The 17,289-nt window shown below is 30.7% G+C and overlaps 1 protein-coding gene across 2 annotated transcripts; it reads left to right on the top strand.

The window, feature by feature from the left end:
• The first annotated feature begins 6,465 nt into the window (after nucleotides 1–6,465).
• Nucleotides 6,466–17,273, top strand: LOC129949105 (GATA zinc finger domain-containing protein 14). 2 transcript variants are annotated; one of them, XM_056060352.1, is made up of 8 exons: nucleotides 6,466–6,618; nucleotides 7,858–7,936; nucleotides 8,012–8,174; nucleotides 14,896–14,929; nucleotides 14,993–15,153; nucleotides 15,221–16,143; nucleotides 16,387–16,575; nucleotides 16,635–17,273. In XM_056060352.1, exons 2-8 carry the CDS (start codon nucleotides 7,865–7,867, stop codon nucleotides 16,767–16,769), a joined length of 1,677 nt encoding a protein of 558 aa, XP_055916327.1. In that variant the 5' UTR covers nucleotides 6,466–6,618; nucleotides 7,858–7,864; the 3' UTR covers nucleotides 16,770–17,273. The 2 variants fall into 2 exon arrangements, with proteins under 2 accessions (XP_055916327.1, XP_055916328.1); XM_056060353.1 differs by lacking the exon at nucleotides 6,466–6,618 and having other exon boundaries at nucleotides 7,839–7,936.
• Nucleotides 17,274–17,289: the final 16 nt, after the last annotated feature.

The raw sequence follows: 17,289 nt of genomic DNA, 5'->3' as shown, positions 1-17,289 counted from the left end.
TTAAATAGCTTATAATTATCTATGTACGTATTAATTCCAATTAAATACAAGAACTTGTAATTAAAGGGGCAGAAAATTAAAAATTGTACTTTCAATTGATCAGAATAAGAAAAATAGAATAAAATTAAAAAAGACGCTGTTGAATTATTCTTAAAAAATATATTTGAATCTAAATTCAATTTTTACCAACTTTAAGTAATGTTTTACAAAAAAAACTGTCAATTCTATTTTTCTCATTTTTTTTTTGATTTATAAAAAAAAAACCCTGAATTGGATTTTTTCAAAAATGTACTTGTTTGGTATCACATTACAATGTATTATATAAAGTTTAATTCAAGTCTCTAGCGTTTTTTGTTCGTAAGATTGTTAGGGTTAACCAACATTTTCTTTTTTTTAAACTGCTATGGTAAAAAACCACCCACCAAACGTTGCGAACGTACGGACGCACAGACATCTTTCTAAAATCTTTTATTTCGACTCTAGGGACCTTGAAACGTCGACAAATGTCAAAATATTCAATTCGACAAATCGGACCCATTACAATAACTTCCTATGGGAAGTTAATGAAAATAATCAAACTAAACCAATTATTCCCATGTGTTGGGTTTCATCGTAGTTAAACAGAATCAGATGAAAATGATGAGCAAAACAAGTAACTAACAATAAATTCGGAAATATTGTTCTTTTGTAACATAGTTTTGTTTATTCAAATAAAATCTGAAACAAAAAATTAAATTATAACTGATGGAATTAAACACTTTAAGAAAATGGGTAAAAACTTCCAAAATTTATATTTCAAATAACTATTTCGTACTGGAAATTGTATCCTCATTTCTTATCAGCACAGATAAGTTACAAATGCTTTCCTTTTATTTGTAATCTTCCTATTTCATACGTGCTTTTCTTAATATAAGTCCCACAAGGATGATTTCTTAAAACTCTTTAAATTAAAAGATCAACAGAAACCCAAGAAAAATCGAAGGAGCAAGTTAACAGAAACCTGCGGAAAAAGAAAGTAGCAAGTTATCACGTAACCTAGATAACTTGCTTCCTGAGCATTGTTTGGATAAAGTTTGTTACGATATGGTTAAGTTTAAATTATGCTATTTCTCGATTAAAGCAGATCTAAGGCCGCTGAGTGATTTGGTTACACAATCGATGAATTATGGTCTAGTACCTAAATCAGAAAAAATCCTCGATACACTGTGCAAATAAAGCTTCTAGAATATTTGTGTGGTAAAACCTAGAGTTCATCTATTCATCTAAATTGTATAACTTTAATTTGTCCGCTCATACCCTCGCACATCATGATGACCTGATAATCTAAGTCTATCTGATTAATATATACAAAACCTGGACTTATCAGACAAATTTAAAAGTAGGTATGACTGCCGCACTTTTTTTGTTACTTGGTGTTTATTAAATGTTACTTGGTGTTTATTATATGTCTAAAAACAGGCTATTTTAAAACTATTTTGAGTCGCAAGCTGTTGAGCGAATAAGTAAAATAAATTTAATTTTTTATTAAGAAACATTCTGCAAGTGATACACATACAGTAATATGGTTTTATTTGAAAAACAGTGTAACATCAGCTCTTATTTTTAAAACAAAAATATATTATTTAAAACGAATTTCATTATGGAAACAGAATTTCAAGTATTTAAAAATATTCTATATTCTTGCTATCTGCTCTTTAACCACTGTTAAAAATACAAAAGAAATATTTCAACGCAACCTAACCACACACTACATTCAGAAGATAGCGAAGAAATCGCAATTGAAACCCTGAATAGGAGATAACAAACATTTAGTAATCATTGATGTTGCTTTTTAGACGAAATAAAAATCAAATAATCTACAAATGATTAGCTTTTGTTAAACTTCCGAATTGCTTATTAGAACTTATTAAACTCATTAAAGATCTTAAAGACAGTTTTTTTTAATTTAAGTTCATTAAAAGCTAATAGCTTTATAACAGGCCCCAGCGGATAAGTTGGAACTACAGATGATATCAAAAAAAAAAGAATCACATCCTAACAAAAATGTTTGTCATTATACTTTTAGAGCTCGTGAATATTGGTATAACTAGTCTTTTTGTTGAACGAATCGTCTCTGACAGGACAATTGATGGGACTGGGTATTTTTCTTGTGATGAATATTTTAAGTTTATGCCGGAATTTGTCTTCTCATTTTATACAAATCACTTCATAGGACGGTCTTAAATATTGATACGTCATCGTCAGTTCAAAATAGCATGAGTAACAATCGGAAATAGCGATAACTTGACATTGTAATCAAGGCTTAAATGACGACATATGTATTCAGATTACTGCACACATCCGTTGAAATTTTAATGAATACTCCTCACTTGTGTGGTTAGTGTTTTTCTTTTTATTTTCATCACTCATCCAGACTAGAATGTAAGTTTTGTTTTATTTCAAGAGCACACTTGACTGTATATTATAATAATAACTCATGATTTATCGTTTTCACCTACATACAAAATAAGCTTTCCAAATTTGTGGTTTTTTATAAATACAACTCAATGACATTGTTTATTATTTATTATAATTAACTTAAATGGATTTAAACATATAAATGTATATTCGTTCTTTTTTAATAAAAATTCATGTTAATTAAAATTAAAATTACTGACACATAATATATTTAAATCATAATCCAAATATTTATTTTCAATAAAACCAAATTTATTCAACTAAACGTAAATAAAACACCTACAAAATATTTCTTTTCATTAATTCAATTTCATGTTGAAATTAAAAGTGAAACACTACATTATTTAATTGACTACCATGCGAATTTTTGCAATCATCGATTCATTTGAGGTTATTGTAAGTGCTCAAGAGTTAAAGGTGTATCTGCATAGATACAGTCTTTTGCGTAGCCTCACAATAAAAAAGTCGAGCAGTGTCAAATCGCATAATCTTAGTGGCCAGTTGATATCGCCACGACCGACAAGAAATTACGTGGCAAGGAAATGTCTCTTGCAAAAAAGCCATATTCACTCAAGTTGTGTGGCATGAGACACTGTCTTTTTAAAAAGTCGGGTATCATATGACCATAACGCTCCGAATTGACTGTGACAGTCGTTCCATTGTCGTTTTCAAAGAAGTAACGTCCAATTGCACCTCCGGACCAAAGATCACACCAAACAATGACTTTTTGTGGATTAAATGGCCTCCCTTCAATTACTTGAGGATAATCAGAACCCCAAATAGGGCAATTTCGCTTATAAACACACCCACAGAGTGAGGAATATGCTTCGTCGCTGAAGAAAATTTCGTTCGAAAAATCGCTGTCCATCGCCTGTTGTTCAAGCACCCACGAATCTACGACGACGATGTGAATGGTCAGCTATCTTCCGTTATTGTGTGAGCTTACTTTATATGGACGAAGGTGTAGATCCTTATGCAAAATGCGCCATAATGTGCCGTATGAAAGTTCTAAGGCTCGTTTCACACTACACGGTTTGGACCGTACTGTAAAAAACCGGACGGCGACATTTTGTTAGAGGCGCGAAGGAAAAAATATACGCTTTCATATTATACGGCCACGGCAAAATGTGGCAGAGTTCGATCAGCCACTTCAAGACGGGATTACTTGTGATTAACTATTTACTTAATTTCTTGTGATTCAACTTATAATATATTGTCTAAATAATGGAGGAATTAGATGTGGAATTTTTAATTACTCTCGTGCAAGAGAGACCATGTAAGAATTATACAAAGATAGGAATGCTACAAAAAATGCCTGGCGAGAAGTTTTAATAGAAATTAACCCGGAATTCGATGCTCTTGATGACAAGGAAAAGATTTTGTAATATTCATATTCACTGGCATTTCAAGTTTATATTTTCGACATTTGGCATGGTAAACTTCCGACGGCAAAAACAAAATATTTACACAATGTATTTCTTATATTATTTGGCGTAAGGCCTCCTCTCACGTTACTTTCATCAGATATATCTGACAAACCTGTGATTGACATTGTACCCAAAAAGTTTTAATCAATCCCTTTTAAGTACAAAATTATGTAAAACAATGCAAGCATTTACTATTTTGACAGCTAATTTTGGTTGTACATTAATTGGTCGATAAAATACCCGCCACTTATTTGTGAGGATCCTAAACGAGCATTCAACAAATCTTCTTGCTCTAGGTAGTCGATAGTTAAAAATTCTTTTATCGACTGTCAGATGTGTTCCACCAAAACGTCTCAGTAAATATCTATGTAAACCCTTCATATATCGTATCTTACCGTACGGTTAAAACCGTATAATGTTTACCATTGATCCGGTTTATGCCGTCGGGTTTTTTGGCGTACGGCCAAAACCGTATAGTGTGAAATGAGCCTAATTCCTTAGAACGACGAGCAATCGACACATTCGGGTCTTCGGCAAAACTTTCTCTTAAGTAATGATATTTTTAGTGGTACAAGCGAAACGATGAAGAACAGGCCTGAAATCAATCTTTATTCAATCCAGTCTCTTCAAATTTCTTTACAATTTTGTCAATTGCTTGCGTAGTGGGACGGTTATGAAAACCATAACTCCTCTCAAAGCACGATATGTGGTTGTTGCAGAATCACCATTTTTGTGGTACCTTTTGACAATTTGTATGCGTTGTGCGATAGTTAAGCGATCCATTTTCGTATAGGTCGAACTTTCAACTGACAAAAAAAATGGTTTAACAACTTAGTTTGACAGATGTCGAATTCTAGCCCTTTTTTAAAACCGCAAAATGGATAACCAGTTTATTTATGTTTATTCACCATTTAAAAGGGGAAATTGTTTATTAAGTGTATGAATTTTAATGAGTTTACATTTTGTAAGGGCAAATTTAAATTTATTCATTCACGAAATTTGTACCGAACATAGTTAGCAAACGGGTCGTACAGGATGTGCAATTTCACAAGGCGCTTAAACCTAGGACGCACTAACAGAAGAAAGTTAATATAGTATCTATCTCTAACACAACTGGTCGAAATTATTTCTTACACACTCATTAATATCGCTTCCTTTTTTGTCTGCATTTCCAATTTTACGCTTTTTATAACACTTACAAAAATCGGGGGGCAAAAGCGTCGAAATAATAAACGCTGATAACTTCCAATTCGTGTCCGTCTGCAGATTGAAGTCAATATCTTTTTCTTTTCTTATAATACTTGAGTCAAAAAACATTTCTTATCGGTTATGTGTTGTTTTTTTTTTGTAGGGTTTTCTGTTTTGTAAAAAAAGTTATAAATGCAATTTTTTCTCAATTAAAATTAAACAAGAATATTTTTATCTGTCTAAAATCAGTTCAATTAATCAGATTTTTAGTCGAAACCCAATTTTTACAAATTTTAGTAGCGTTTTTTGAAAGTTTTTATTTCTTATATAAAAAATTAAGATTGGATTTATTTATGAGCCAGTATCATTCTTTGTTCGTAAAATATTCGAGGTGACAAAATTTTGTTTTTTTTTAATTAAAAAACGTTTTCATTTATTAAAACACTTTAATCAATTTTGTTTCCAAATTAATAAAAGCTATACTAAAAAAACACCCTTTTCCCCAAATCCAGAAATTTCCTCTTGGAATTAAAAATTACTTAATATTATACAAAACATTACAAAAAAAGAATGGCAAGACTTACAACAAATAACTGTTTTGTAAGCCATCTGTTCTTTAATCATTAATTGAAATCAAATTATTGTTATCAAAACGTCTTGAAAAGGATGTCAACTTTACTTCACAACTTAAAAAACAAAATTTCTGAAAGAAAACGGGGAAAATACATACATATATGCCCTGCTTCTGGGGAAAAAATGTGTTAAGCTAATGTTCTACAGGCTCTGAAATGTATATCTATTGTTTGGAAACAATATCTGTATCGTATGTGTAAATAACTTCTGTTTTCCTTTCAACTGAACCCAAAAACTTGTAATTGAAGAGGGCAGCAAAAATTTGTTTTTCAAAAATGTATGGCGTATGAGTGTTTTTTTTTTAGCATAGCTAAAAAGCTTATTTTGAGTAATAATTTGAAGAGTAGACAGGGTTACAATACAAATTGGTTTGTTAAAATAAAGCATTAAAATTAAAGTGATCAGAATAAGAAAAAAAATATCAAATAAAAATAAAAATAAACAAATTAAACCAATTATTCCCGTGTGTCGGGTTTCGTCGTCTTCGAACACAAACAGATGAAAATGATGTCACACAGTAAAACAAGTAACCTGCAATTTAAAGACAACAAATCCATTATCACTCTTCTCATAAAACAAACATCAATGAAGTATTTAAAAAGCTTTTCATCTCAAATTTTAGGCCCAGCTCTTAGCAGTGGAGAAAGAACGACAAACTGCTTTAATTCAAAGTATCTATCTATACTGAAATAACTTTAATTCAAAAGCTCTCTCTCTTTAACATTTATAGTCATGTCATACATGTTGCATTGCGTTGTGTTGTGATGATCGGTGAGATTTATTTTTGGAATTACGGCGCATAGGCTATTCAATTAAAATCTATTCAGTATAGCACCGATCGCCGCGACACATCCACGTTCGACTTAGTACTTGAGTAGAATAAATCTCTGTAGATTTCATCTTAAATCTCCAAGTATGTATAGATACACTTCGGCCTTGGGTGACAAGACAACGCCAAATTGTTCACGAGTCACGAAATGAAATGATTGTATCGTACCGAAGAAAGTTTTACGCAATTTCTATATGCAAAATTTGCATGAAACACACAACGAGTTATTTTGACTTTTGAAAACTCTCAAATCAAATCGACTTCGGGACTTTTAAGCGGTTCAATTTGCATTAGCTGTGTTTATTAAAATTAAATATGTACATAAATATAGAAGTGTGTCTGTATACTGAAATAATAATAATTAAACAACAAAGCCTTGACAGTGAACTAATTATAGATATTTTTTGAGTTATGAAACCTACCAATAGACTTTTTTCTCCGTTTTCAATGAAGATACTTTTGTTTTCTTTCAACTACCACCTACATGTTTTCTTGATCTCAATATTTTATTGGCATAATGTGTGCTTTTAAGAAAAACATGTTTTCTACCTATACTCGGTCGGACTGGGATAATTTTCATTTTTTCGTTTTTTCGTATTTCGTAGTATGTAGTACCTACATTTTAACTCCATGAGATCATTTTTACATTTATGTACGTTTTTTGGTCGGATTTCCATTCGATTCACTTGTGCTTGTTTGCCCCCGCATACAAATTTCTTGTGCATAATTTGGGTGGGTTTAATAAAATAAACTCAATCACATCATCTTTCTAACCATACGCTAGATATGTACCTATAGCGTATACCTAATGTGTTATTTCTTTACCCTGCTCTGTGCTGTTTAACAGCAGAATTAGATGGCTGAAACTTTGCTCATATGAGATCATTGGTGTAGAATGTAGATGCACAATAAAGTTTTTTTTTATTTTCAAAACTTGGCCATATGCTCGGCTATTTTCTGTTTTATTCCTTTTCGCAAAAACTGTTTGTGTAGTATACAAGTATACAAATACGCACTTCTATTGAAAAATTGTTGTTCAAATGATATTTGTACTTTAAATCGATGTACGTATGATTTGAATACTTAACAATTTGTAGTTAATATCATATAAGCACAGCTTTTACAGCTTTGTTAGACTAGACACCTATGTACGTACCTATTTCGCTTGCGTTAAGAGTTCCAATTTTTGCGTGTCTCCAGCAACTATACAAATTTGCGTTTGTTTCCATAGTAAAAATGACACATTTTATACCTTCACTGTCTGCCTGATTTGTTAGCTACTTATAATAACTAATTAATCAGTTATTTGCTATTTTGTTTTAGAACTGAAATGGATATACAACACGTATCTTCCGGAAGCATGATGGCACCCACTCTAGACACCCCATCAAAATATGGACGCGTGAGTTATAGTTTATAATGTATACAGTGAAAAATTAGAATTTCTAATGAGCAATTTGTATACAATTGTTTTTAGGATCAAAAATATGTATACAAAAAATCATCGTATCAATCATCATATTCGAATACTGATGGAAATATCGGAAATAGTTTTAGTTCTAATACTGAACAAAACGTCAATCAATTGGATGCTTTATTAGAAGACTTAAAAAATGAACGTGAGCAAACCAGAGAAAAGGGTAAGTTGTGTTGAGTTATTTTATTTATTCTATGTTTTTTATACTTAAAGTATTCAAGTTATTCAAAATCTTTAATTGAAACTGCATATGTGTTTTGAAAGTTTTTAAATTTCTTCTAATTAATAATTGATAACTTCCCATTTGTATCCGTCTGTCGATCTTTCTTAAAGTTCTACAAAATTCTTCTACACATGTAAGTTTAAGAGTTTGAAAGTAAATATCATCTCAAAATACTTTAGTTCAAAACCATCTTTTATCAATTCTTAATAAGTTTTGTAGGTTTTTATTTAAAAATTAGTTTGAAGGCAATATCCTTAACTGTTAAAAGATATTCGAGTAAATAATAATAATAAATAAGAAATAATTCTGATCTAATTTTAGTAGTTTTATGATGGTTTTTATTTTTTGTAAAAAAAATATTTCTTCTAGTTTTCTAAAAAGTAACTTACCGAAAAACAAACCTTATTCTTTAATTTTTGAAATAAGTTTGAATGTAATATCATTCAGTGTTTTCAAAATTTTCGAGGTCACGAACATTTTTTTAGTTTCTTTTTTTTTTTAATTGATACAGATAATCAATTGGCTTTCCAACTACGAATAATTTTAGAGGGGATAATTCTGCTGACATTAATAAAACTCTTGATCTTTTTGCTCAATTTTTTGAATCAGTTTACTCAACTTCACAAGGAAACTAGGATTTTCTTTCAGATATTTTTTATTTATTTATTAATATCATATTCTCCTAACAATTTTTAGATATCTTATTTCTAATTTAATAATATACATACATATGTACTCGTATTTTGTACAATTAATTAGAAGGAATAGGTTGTAGCATTTGAATTTTAAGTTAAAATTGAATTAATGCCACTTTTACAAATTAACCATTTTTAACGTGGAGAATGAACAATATTTTTTTAACCGATAAAGAAAGAAAATATTGCTCAGACCATTTTAAATGTTGATCAATTTTGACACCTAAATACTTAAAATCTTTCACTATTTCTATATTGAAGCATGTACTGCAGCAGTTTACTTCAGAATTGAAGGTATTTATTAAATGAGATACTAAACATTTGCTATTGAAGAGTTTAAAACAAGAACAAGGCGGAGCATGGAACAATAATTTTATGTCATTTAGTCCATTGTTGAACATCATAAATTTGGATTTGTTACTGACTAAAAGTTTATTTTCCGCAAACCATAGCCTTAATAAATGTACATCAAGGTTTATATCCGAAACCAAATTTAATGGACGAAGTGAATTGTATCCAATTGCTATATCATCAGCAAATGTGTTAACTTTCCCTAAAAAAGGCAGATTGAAGATGGAATTTATATAAACCAAGAAAAGAATGGGCCCAAGAACTGACCCTTGTAGGACACCCAAGTTAATATTCATGGAATAACTTAGAACACTTACTTACTTTGATTATCTGAGACCTTTTACACAGGTAGTATTTAAACCAATTGTAGATAAATCCTCGGAAACCAACATCATGCAATTTTTTCAAAAGGATAGAGTGACTGACCATATCAAAGGCTTTTGTAATGTCAACAAAAAGCGCAGCACGTTTAATTTTGCTGTCCACTCCTTGTTGTATTGAACAGCAGAAATTTAAGAAAGCATATTCTGTTCACATTCCCGATCTAAATCCAAACTGTGAGGGGCTAAAGTAATTCTTGCTTGTGAGATATCGTATTACCCCAAACTAGATATTGGCTCAATACACTTAGAATTATCTGAAGTATCAAATGGTCTTCAGAATCTTAAGCCCAATCACATTCCTGGTGTCGATGGCATTCCTGCTCTCATCTTAAAAAAATGTTCTAGTTCTGTATGCTTTCCATTGCAAATTATATTCAACTTATCTTTATCGTCCGGAATATTTTTGGACGAATGGAAATCTTCTTTTCTGATCCCAATTTATAAGTCTGGTTCGAAAAATAATGTTGAAAATTACAGAGTCATTTGTAAGCTTTCCACAATTCCTGAATTGCTCGAAAGTTTAGTAAAGGCCAAACTAGACTTTTTTGTAAAAGAACATGTATGTAAGTGATGCCCAGCACGTGTTTATATCGGCTGGATCAACTGTCACTAATCTCGCATGTTTTTCCTCTTTTGTTATTAATTGTATAGAAAGTCAAAGTCAAGTAGACGCTATCTACACAGATTTTAGTAAGGCATTTGATTCTGTATGCCACAACATACTGCTACGTAAGGTTCATAACTTTGGTATTCACTCTAATCTCCTTCAGTGGATTTCATCTTTTTTAACTGAAAGGGTACTAAAATTAAAACTTGACAACCAAACCTCGAGATCTATTAAATGTACGTCAGGAGTTCCCCAGAGCAGTCATCTTGGCCCACGTTTATTTATAATCTTTATCGATGATATTTTCAAAAACATACAATTCAGCCCATGTCTCATTTAGCTGATGATCTTAAATTATTTTTAAAAGTGAATTCCATTTATGATTGCTATAATTTCCAAAACTCGATCATTTATCAAACTAGTGTTTGGTTAACTGTCTTAAACTTAATGTCAAAAAATGCTTCTCTATCTCTATCTCTAGGAAACTTTCAACTTATGAGGTTGCGTATTCTCTTGATCGTATCCCTCTTCAGAGATCTGCTACAATAAGGGATTTGGGTGTCTCCTTTGATTCCAAGTTTACATTTGTTCCGCACATGAATGCTATTGTCGCTAAAGCCAACTCTATGATTGGTTTCATTAAAAGAAACTCAACTGACTTTTATGATCCCTATACGCTTACATCTCTATATAACTCATTAGTTAGATCATTACTTGAGTATGGTGATGTCATATCGAATCCTTTCCAACAAACATTTTAGGATAGAATTAAAGTTCAGAATCGTTTCACAAAATATGTGTTTTGTAAGATGCGCTGGAATGTTTGTCCAGATTCTCAAGCTCGACATATTCTTCTGGGTCTGAAATCACTCAAATCTCAAAGAAGAAATATTCATGACATAATGTTTGTGCGAGATGTTTTATGTTGCCATATAAAGTGTCCTAACCTTCTATCGTTAATTTGTATTTATGCCCCGATTATACCATTGAGATAAAGATACCCTCTTTTTCAACCGAAGCATAGGACAAATTTTGGAATGAATGAACCAGTTTCAAGGTCCATTAGGGAGTTTAATGAAGTAATTAGTCATATTGACATAGCATGGCCCAGAAACGAATTCAAAATTGATTTAAATTTTCTATTTTTAAGAAATTAGACATGAATTGTAAATTATTTATTTTTTGTATATGTGTTGTATGTATTTATTCTTTTTTGGATCTGTTGAGCCTAGAGCTCGTAGATTAAACAAATAAATAAAAACGGAAAAATGTGCAACTTAAAATTTGAATTTGTGGTAAATTGCTAAGTATCATTTCTGTATCATTTGATGTTATTATTTTTAACACAACGTTTATTTTAAGTCAATATATCCGCCGGTTCTGAAAGTATGGCCGACAAAAAAAGGTTCCCGATACTGACGGACGTAAGAACGGACAATCGTATACGCACACACAAACATCTTTTTAAAAACGTCGAGAAACATTTTTATTTCGACAAATCAGACTGATTACAATAACTTCCTATCGGAAGTTAATAAACCCCTGCTCAACTTTGGATGGTAAATAATGTTTAAAAGTATACCTCGAAATTAAATGCTGTCGAGCGAGAATAAAATGTTGGTTATCATTTGTTTGCATTTGAGGGAAGTTTGTTTCGAGAATATTCACGGACAGAGGATAAATCAATCCCCCAGCAATTCCTTATAGGACCCTTTGTTATTTTGTTAACATGTTTCACTTCCACATTATAGTAAAGTCACTAATCACTATCCTTCGGATTTTGTAATATTCACCCCTATGGTGATCGTGGTAACCGGCCGGAAAAGTTTCCGATCGGGAAATAGTTTGATATTTTCAACTACATCAAAATAATGTTAATGTTTCTAAGATGCCTCCAATTTCTGTTTCCGAAAGGTTACGATAATACAAAATTCGTACATTTTGGACAAATTGGAGAAAATTCCTCTTTAATCGGTTACCACAATAGGTGTGATTATGTTATTAACACTTAAATATTCTTCTTAAATTATACTCGTAAGTGTCATAAAGTACTTAAGTAGATTTGTACTGCAGTGCTTTTTAAGTAAGCCTCTAGGGCGATATTTACATTACGCCTGCTAAAAAATCTTTTTCTAGAAGCTTGCCTCTATTTGCTCTGATACAATATTTACAAGGATTTTTTCTTGCTTAGTGGTTTACAATGACAAAAACAATTACTTTGTTATTCGCATAAGTAATCATTTAAAAAAAATTTAAAAGCTTTATAATATACATAATATAAAAATCAGAAAATATTTCTTAACTTTTTTAAACCTTCTATGAAAATTATTAATAGTTCCTTAAGAGTTTTATAATTCTTTTCTTTATTTTGAAAAAGCGGGTAAAAAAATATGGACAGAGTTTTTTTAAATAGAATGTAAAACTGATGGAAAATAAAATTGAGCAAGCGAGTCCGAGAACGACAAGTGTCAATCATAATATTTTTAAAATAAAAAGAATTTTAATTTTTCACAATACAGATTTAAAAACGTCAAATAAAATGTGAACAAGTTGAAAAATGTATTTTTTGATATGTTAACACCCTCTTTTTCAAAAATTTTATTTAAAAATTAGGTTACCATAATATAATGTTATTCCTGAAACTGAAAATATAAAAATGAGAACAAATAGCCCGCCTTTTTAAACAGACCTACAGGTTTTCTTTTCATTTAAGATCAATAAATCTTTTTACTTTTAATACAAATATTAAATGTCACAACTTGAATTTAAAATGTTCATCTTTGTAGAAATGAAAATACAATACAAAAATAAATCAATATTTAAAATATTTACATACCTATGTTATTAAGAATTATAATTTTGTAGTGTGTTGTCACTATTTTAATTGGCTTTTGAAACGTGTATCGTTAACTTTTTATTGAGAACGTAGTTTTCATTTGTCAAATTTAAAAAAATGGCAGTTGGACAAATAGCGGACTATTTAAAATGGGCAGGTTCAGCGAACATTAGGGGCATCATTTGCAGTCAACATCATTCATTGAACGTACATTTTGACCCAAGCAACTAGTTAGTTTTTCAAATTCAGAACTTTACTTCACAAACCTCTACTTAAAGTTCATAGTACAAAAAGTACCAAATAAATTATTGTCTACAAAACACTCCTCAGGCAAGCTACAAGTCCATCACAATTTGTATTTTGTATTGAAAATAAATATTAGTTATTTCTTTTCCAAAATGACAAGGGACCCTTTTACAGAAAACATTAAATGAAGTTGTACGGACAATAAATAAATCATAGAGTAATAAAGTTCAGCTTTCACTTGAATGAAGAAACATCATGAGCTGTCATTTTGACATTAGTAGATTTGCCTTGATAGTTAGGGAGATTTTTCGTGACTAACTTTCCAGTAAACTTTCCATTAAAGTTGCCTTAATGGGAAGGTAATTTTTTTGCAGCTGTCCAATCAGATACAAGAAACTTGCCTAACTTTCAAGTGCCTTATGTCGTCTGAACCTGCCCAAAGCAACCTCTTTTTGGGCAAATAACATTAGTCCCACAAAAAAATACAATTTAAATTCTTTTAGTATCTTACTTAGTTTTTGGAAATTCTTATTAGTTACAAATCTTTACTTCACTTTATATACTTTACTTGTTTTGAAAAATACGTTTTGGTGCTGATTTCGAATCAAAACTTTAATTTTAATTATTTGCTTAAGTTATAAAAGCACCCGTTTTCAACATTATGTTTGTATATTTTATTATATTTCAAAAACTTGATATACTATACGAATTTTGTAGGCAACAGATTCGTTACAAGAAAAAAACTTCTTTCATAAATAAAAGTGTTGCCTTTTTCTGTTGAAAACCGTTTTAGCATAAATGGTTAGCGTTTCTTTCAGAGCTTTACAAGACAGGTAAAATCTAACAACTTATAACATTAAGAATTTTATGAAATAATATTAATATTTCAACTGAATATTGAAGAAAGGGATACATGTATGTATATGTATTTGGAAAACCATCACTAGTTTTATTGAAAAAATTAAAACAAAAAATTAAGATAGCCTCAAAAAAGTCTTGTAAATGTATTTTTCGAATTAAAAAAAAAAGTAAAATCTCAAAAAACTGAAGTGATACATTAATTTGGAAGTCAAATGAAATTATGACCTTAAAAAACCCAATGAAAAAGTCCAATTTTATTGCCAGGAAAATAACCTTGTCGACAAGTGTGATTTAAAAGACAATTTTTTCAGAGCTGACAAAAATAATGACTCTTTAAAAATATTAAGTCCAATCCCCGTTACTTTCCTTTGCGGCCCCCTGATTTCAATATGATAATAAAAGTTTTTTTATTTATTTCTGTCGTTTTTAATTTTATTACTATTCCGCTTCATAATTTGGCATCTACTCATCCAACGATTTTTATTGCAAGACTTACAACAAATCGTTGATTTGCCTACGTACAAATTTGTTTAAGAGCCAACTATAAATTTATTTATGTCCCTATAAACAAACGTGTATATTTAAAAATAATAGTACTATTAATGTGCTAGTTGTATATAGATTATAATTAATAATTATAAGAACTTGGAGAATAAAAGTTTTTTTTTTATGATTTTTACAGATATTCACACTTCAAGCACCACCTATAAAACAATGTAAGTTAAAATCAAACAACATTTAATGAATATACGATATAAACTATAAATTTCAAATTCTAGAGAACCAACAGGAACAGTTACAAAAACAACACGCATAGTAAAATCTCATCAATTGCCAATCGAAGTGGAAAACGTAACGGCATACAGTTCTTATAGCTCATCTGATGATCCTAATTCAACAATGAAGGACATAATGCGAAACGATATTTCTTATAAATCAAGTATAGTGTTTTTTTAAACTTTTATTTGTGTTCTCTTTATTTATAACGTTTTATTCTGTACTTATAGATAAATCTCTTTCTAAAAATGTCAACACATCAACTGTTTTTGATACCACTAGTTCATCTCATTCTGAAAACAATGTACTTGTACCAATGTTATTGGAAAATGATTCGAAAAGTCTACATCTTTCCGATGATATCTTGCCTATACCTGGAACAAAGGTGACTACAACAGTTCGTACCTACACCTACGAAATTCCAGCTGATAATAATACAATAAATAACAGAACTGTATTGTATAAAAATAACGTTCACAATTCTTCAAGAAATGAATTCATATCTGAACCAAATTTGCCACAAACAGTGGTTTATAGTTCGGAAAGTTACAATAATTCATCAAATGGTCCTAACAATCCAAATATAGACCGCCAGGTAGGAGTTAACTCCACCAATCGTATTTATGAGATTAATGAATCCCAAGACTATCGTACACAAAGAAATGAACACCTTGTTTCGCAGCCAATTCAACCGACATCAAAAACTATTGTTTACAATATAAACAAAACCGAACATAATACTAGCACTATTCAAGGACCTCCTTTCTCTCCAAATAACGTTCCTTCTCATACGCTTTTACCACAACGACCACAACAATCACCGCATTATCCGAATGGCTCGACAAACAACTATTACTACCGAGAATCAACTAACACCGTAAATACAATTAACGGCTCGCCTGGGGATAATTTGCATCCAAACGTCACCATTGAGTACCCCAGAGACAACTATGGTCCAAAAGACAATTATGTTCCACAAAATACTTCTGTTACCTATGATTATTCATCGTCTACTATAAATTCTCGCCGCGGCCCTAACTATGATTCTCCAACATCACAACCGCCTCCCTTTCCTGTGGATGGTGTTGTATATCCTGATACGACTGGACGTCCTCCAGCACAACTTAACGAACTCTTGGATTCATTTGGCGAGGTAAAAAAAATTAATTAAAGTTCTTCTAATGCTTTTAATGCCTTTAAAATTGCTAAAGTGCACTTTTGTTCGCTGTTCTTAGGTCAAGGCATGTGAATAAGTCACTTTTCGTCTCAATTATTGAAAAACAAACATTAAAGATCAAACTTTTTTGCGAAAATTATGCTTCTAACTGTTTTAACAAAAGCAACAGTTGAGAAAGTTTATTTTAACTTCATTTAACGTCTTTTTCTATTGATCTAGGATAACGTTGATAGCAAACTCGTGGATACCAGTCATCGTCCAAAAAGAGAAATTGAAACAGCTCTAGCCACAACAAACCAGCAAACTATACCGAGCGTGAACAAAGCAGGACCAGCCGTATATTATCCACCAGGACATGACATGCTAACTAAAAAAGAAGAGAGTATGTCTGGTGGTTATGCTGCTTCCGTAAGTTTCTTAACACTACCATTTAACTTATATTAATTACTTTTAATAAATCAATACAGGGAAAATATGCAAAAGCATCAGGAATGTACGAATACGAATCTGGATATAAATCGAAGAGCTCAAGTAAATCAGGTGCAGCTGTTGTCCCAGTGTGTTTGCCTCTTTGCTGTGCAATGCCTTGCAGCATTATGTGATTTGGTTCTTCTTATTTACACAATACATAAGATTGATATTTTTATTATTTTTATATTTGTATGATTTTATAAAGTATCTACATTTTATATGCTCTTAATCTGCTTATTTTTTGTTGCGAACTGATTAATAAAGGGAAATTTAAGATTTTGTTTTGATGCCATGTGTCGTAGCTCATTACGACTTCATAGATTTTAAATTTTTGTTATAACTATTTTAAATTTCATGGCTGCTAATTAATTAACAACTATATTAAATTATATACAAGAATGTGTGCATCTTTTGCGAACTTCAATTTACAATTTATATTAATGTCGTTATTATTATTTTTGAATTTAATGTTTATTTTTCAAGCGCTATAATTGTAAAATAAAAAAAAAACACATAAATTAAAATAAAAAGTAAAACTAGACTGCTAACTTAGTTTAAGAATGAATTTCTTATTAAAATGTATGTATCAACTTCAATTTTGATTCAATAAACAAACCTACCTTCAAAGTCCAGTTCTTCTATTTTCCATTT

This window comes from Eupeodes corollae, chromosome 3, assembly GCF_945859685.1.
Source record: "Eupeodes corollae chromosome 3, idEupCoro1.1, whole genome shotgun sequence".
NCBI classification, from domain to species: domain Eukaryota; kingdom Metazoa; phylum Arthropoda; class Insecta; order Diptera; family Syrphidae; genus Eupeodes; species Eupeodes corollae.
Note: the sequence above shows the minus strand (reverse complement) of the source record. Positions and strands in the feature narration are given on the sequence as shown.

Coding starts and splice junctions, on each gene's coding strand:
- LOC129949105 (XM_056060352.1), top strand. CDS start 7,865: ATGGATATACAACACGTATCTTCCGGAAGCATGATGGCACCCACTCTA. Junction 7,937..8,011: donor CCCCATCAAAATATGGACGC/GTGAGTTATAGT, acceptor AATTGTTTTTAG/GATCAAAAATATGTATACAA. Junction 8,175..14,895: donor TGAGCAAACCAGAGAAAAGG/GTAAGTTGTGTT, acceptor TGATTTTTACAG/ATATTCACACTTCAAGCACC.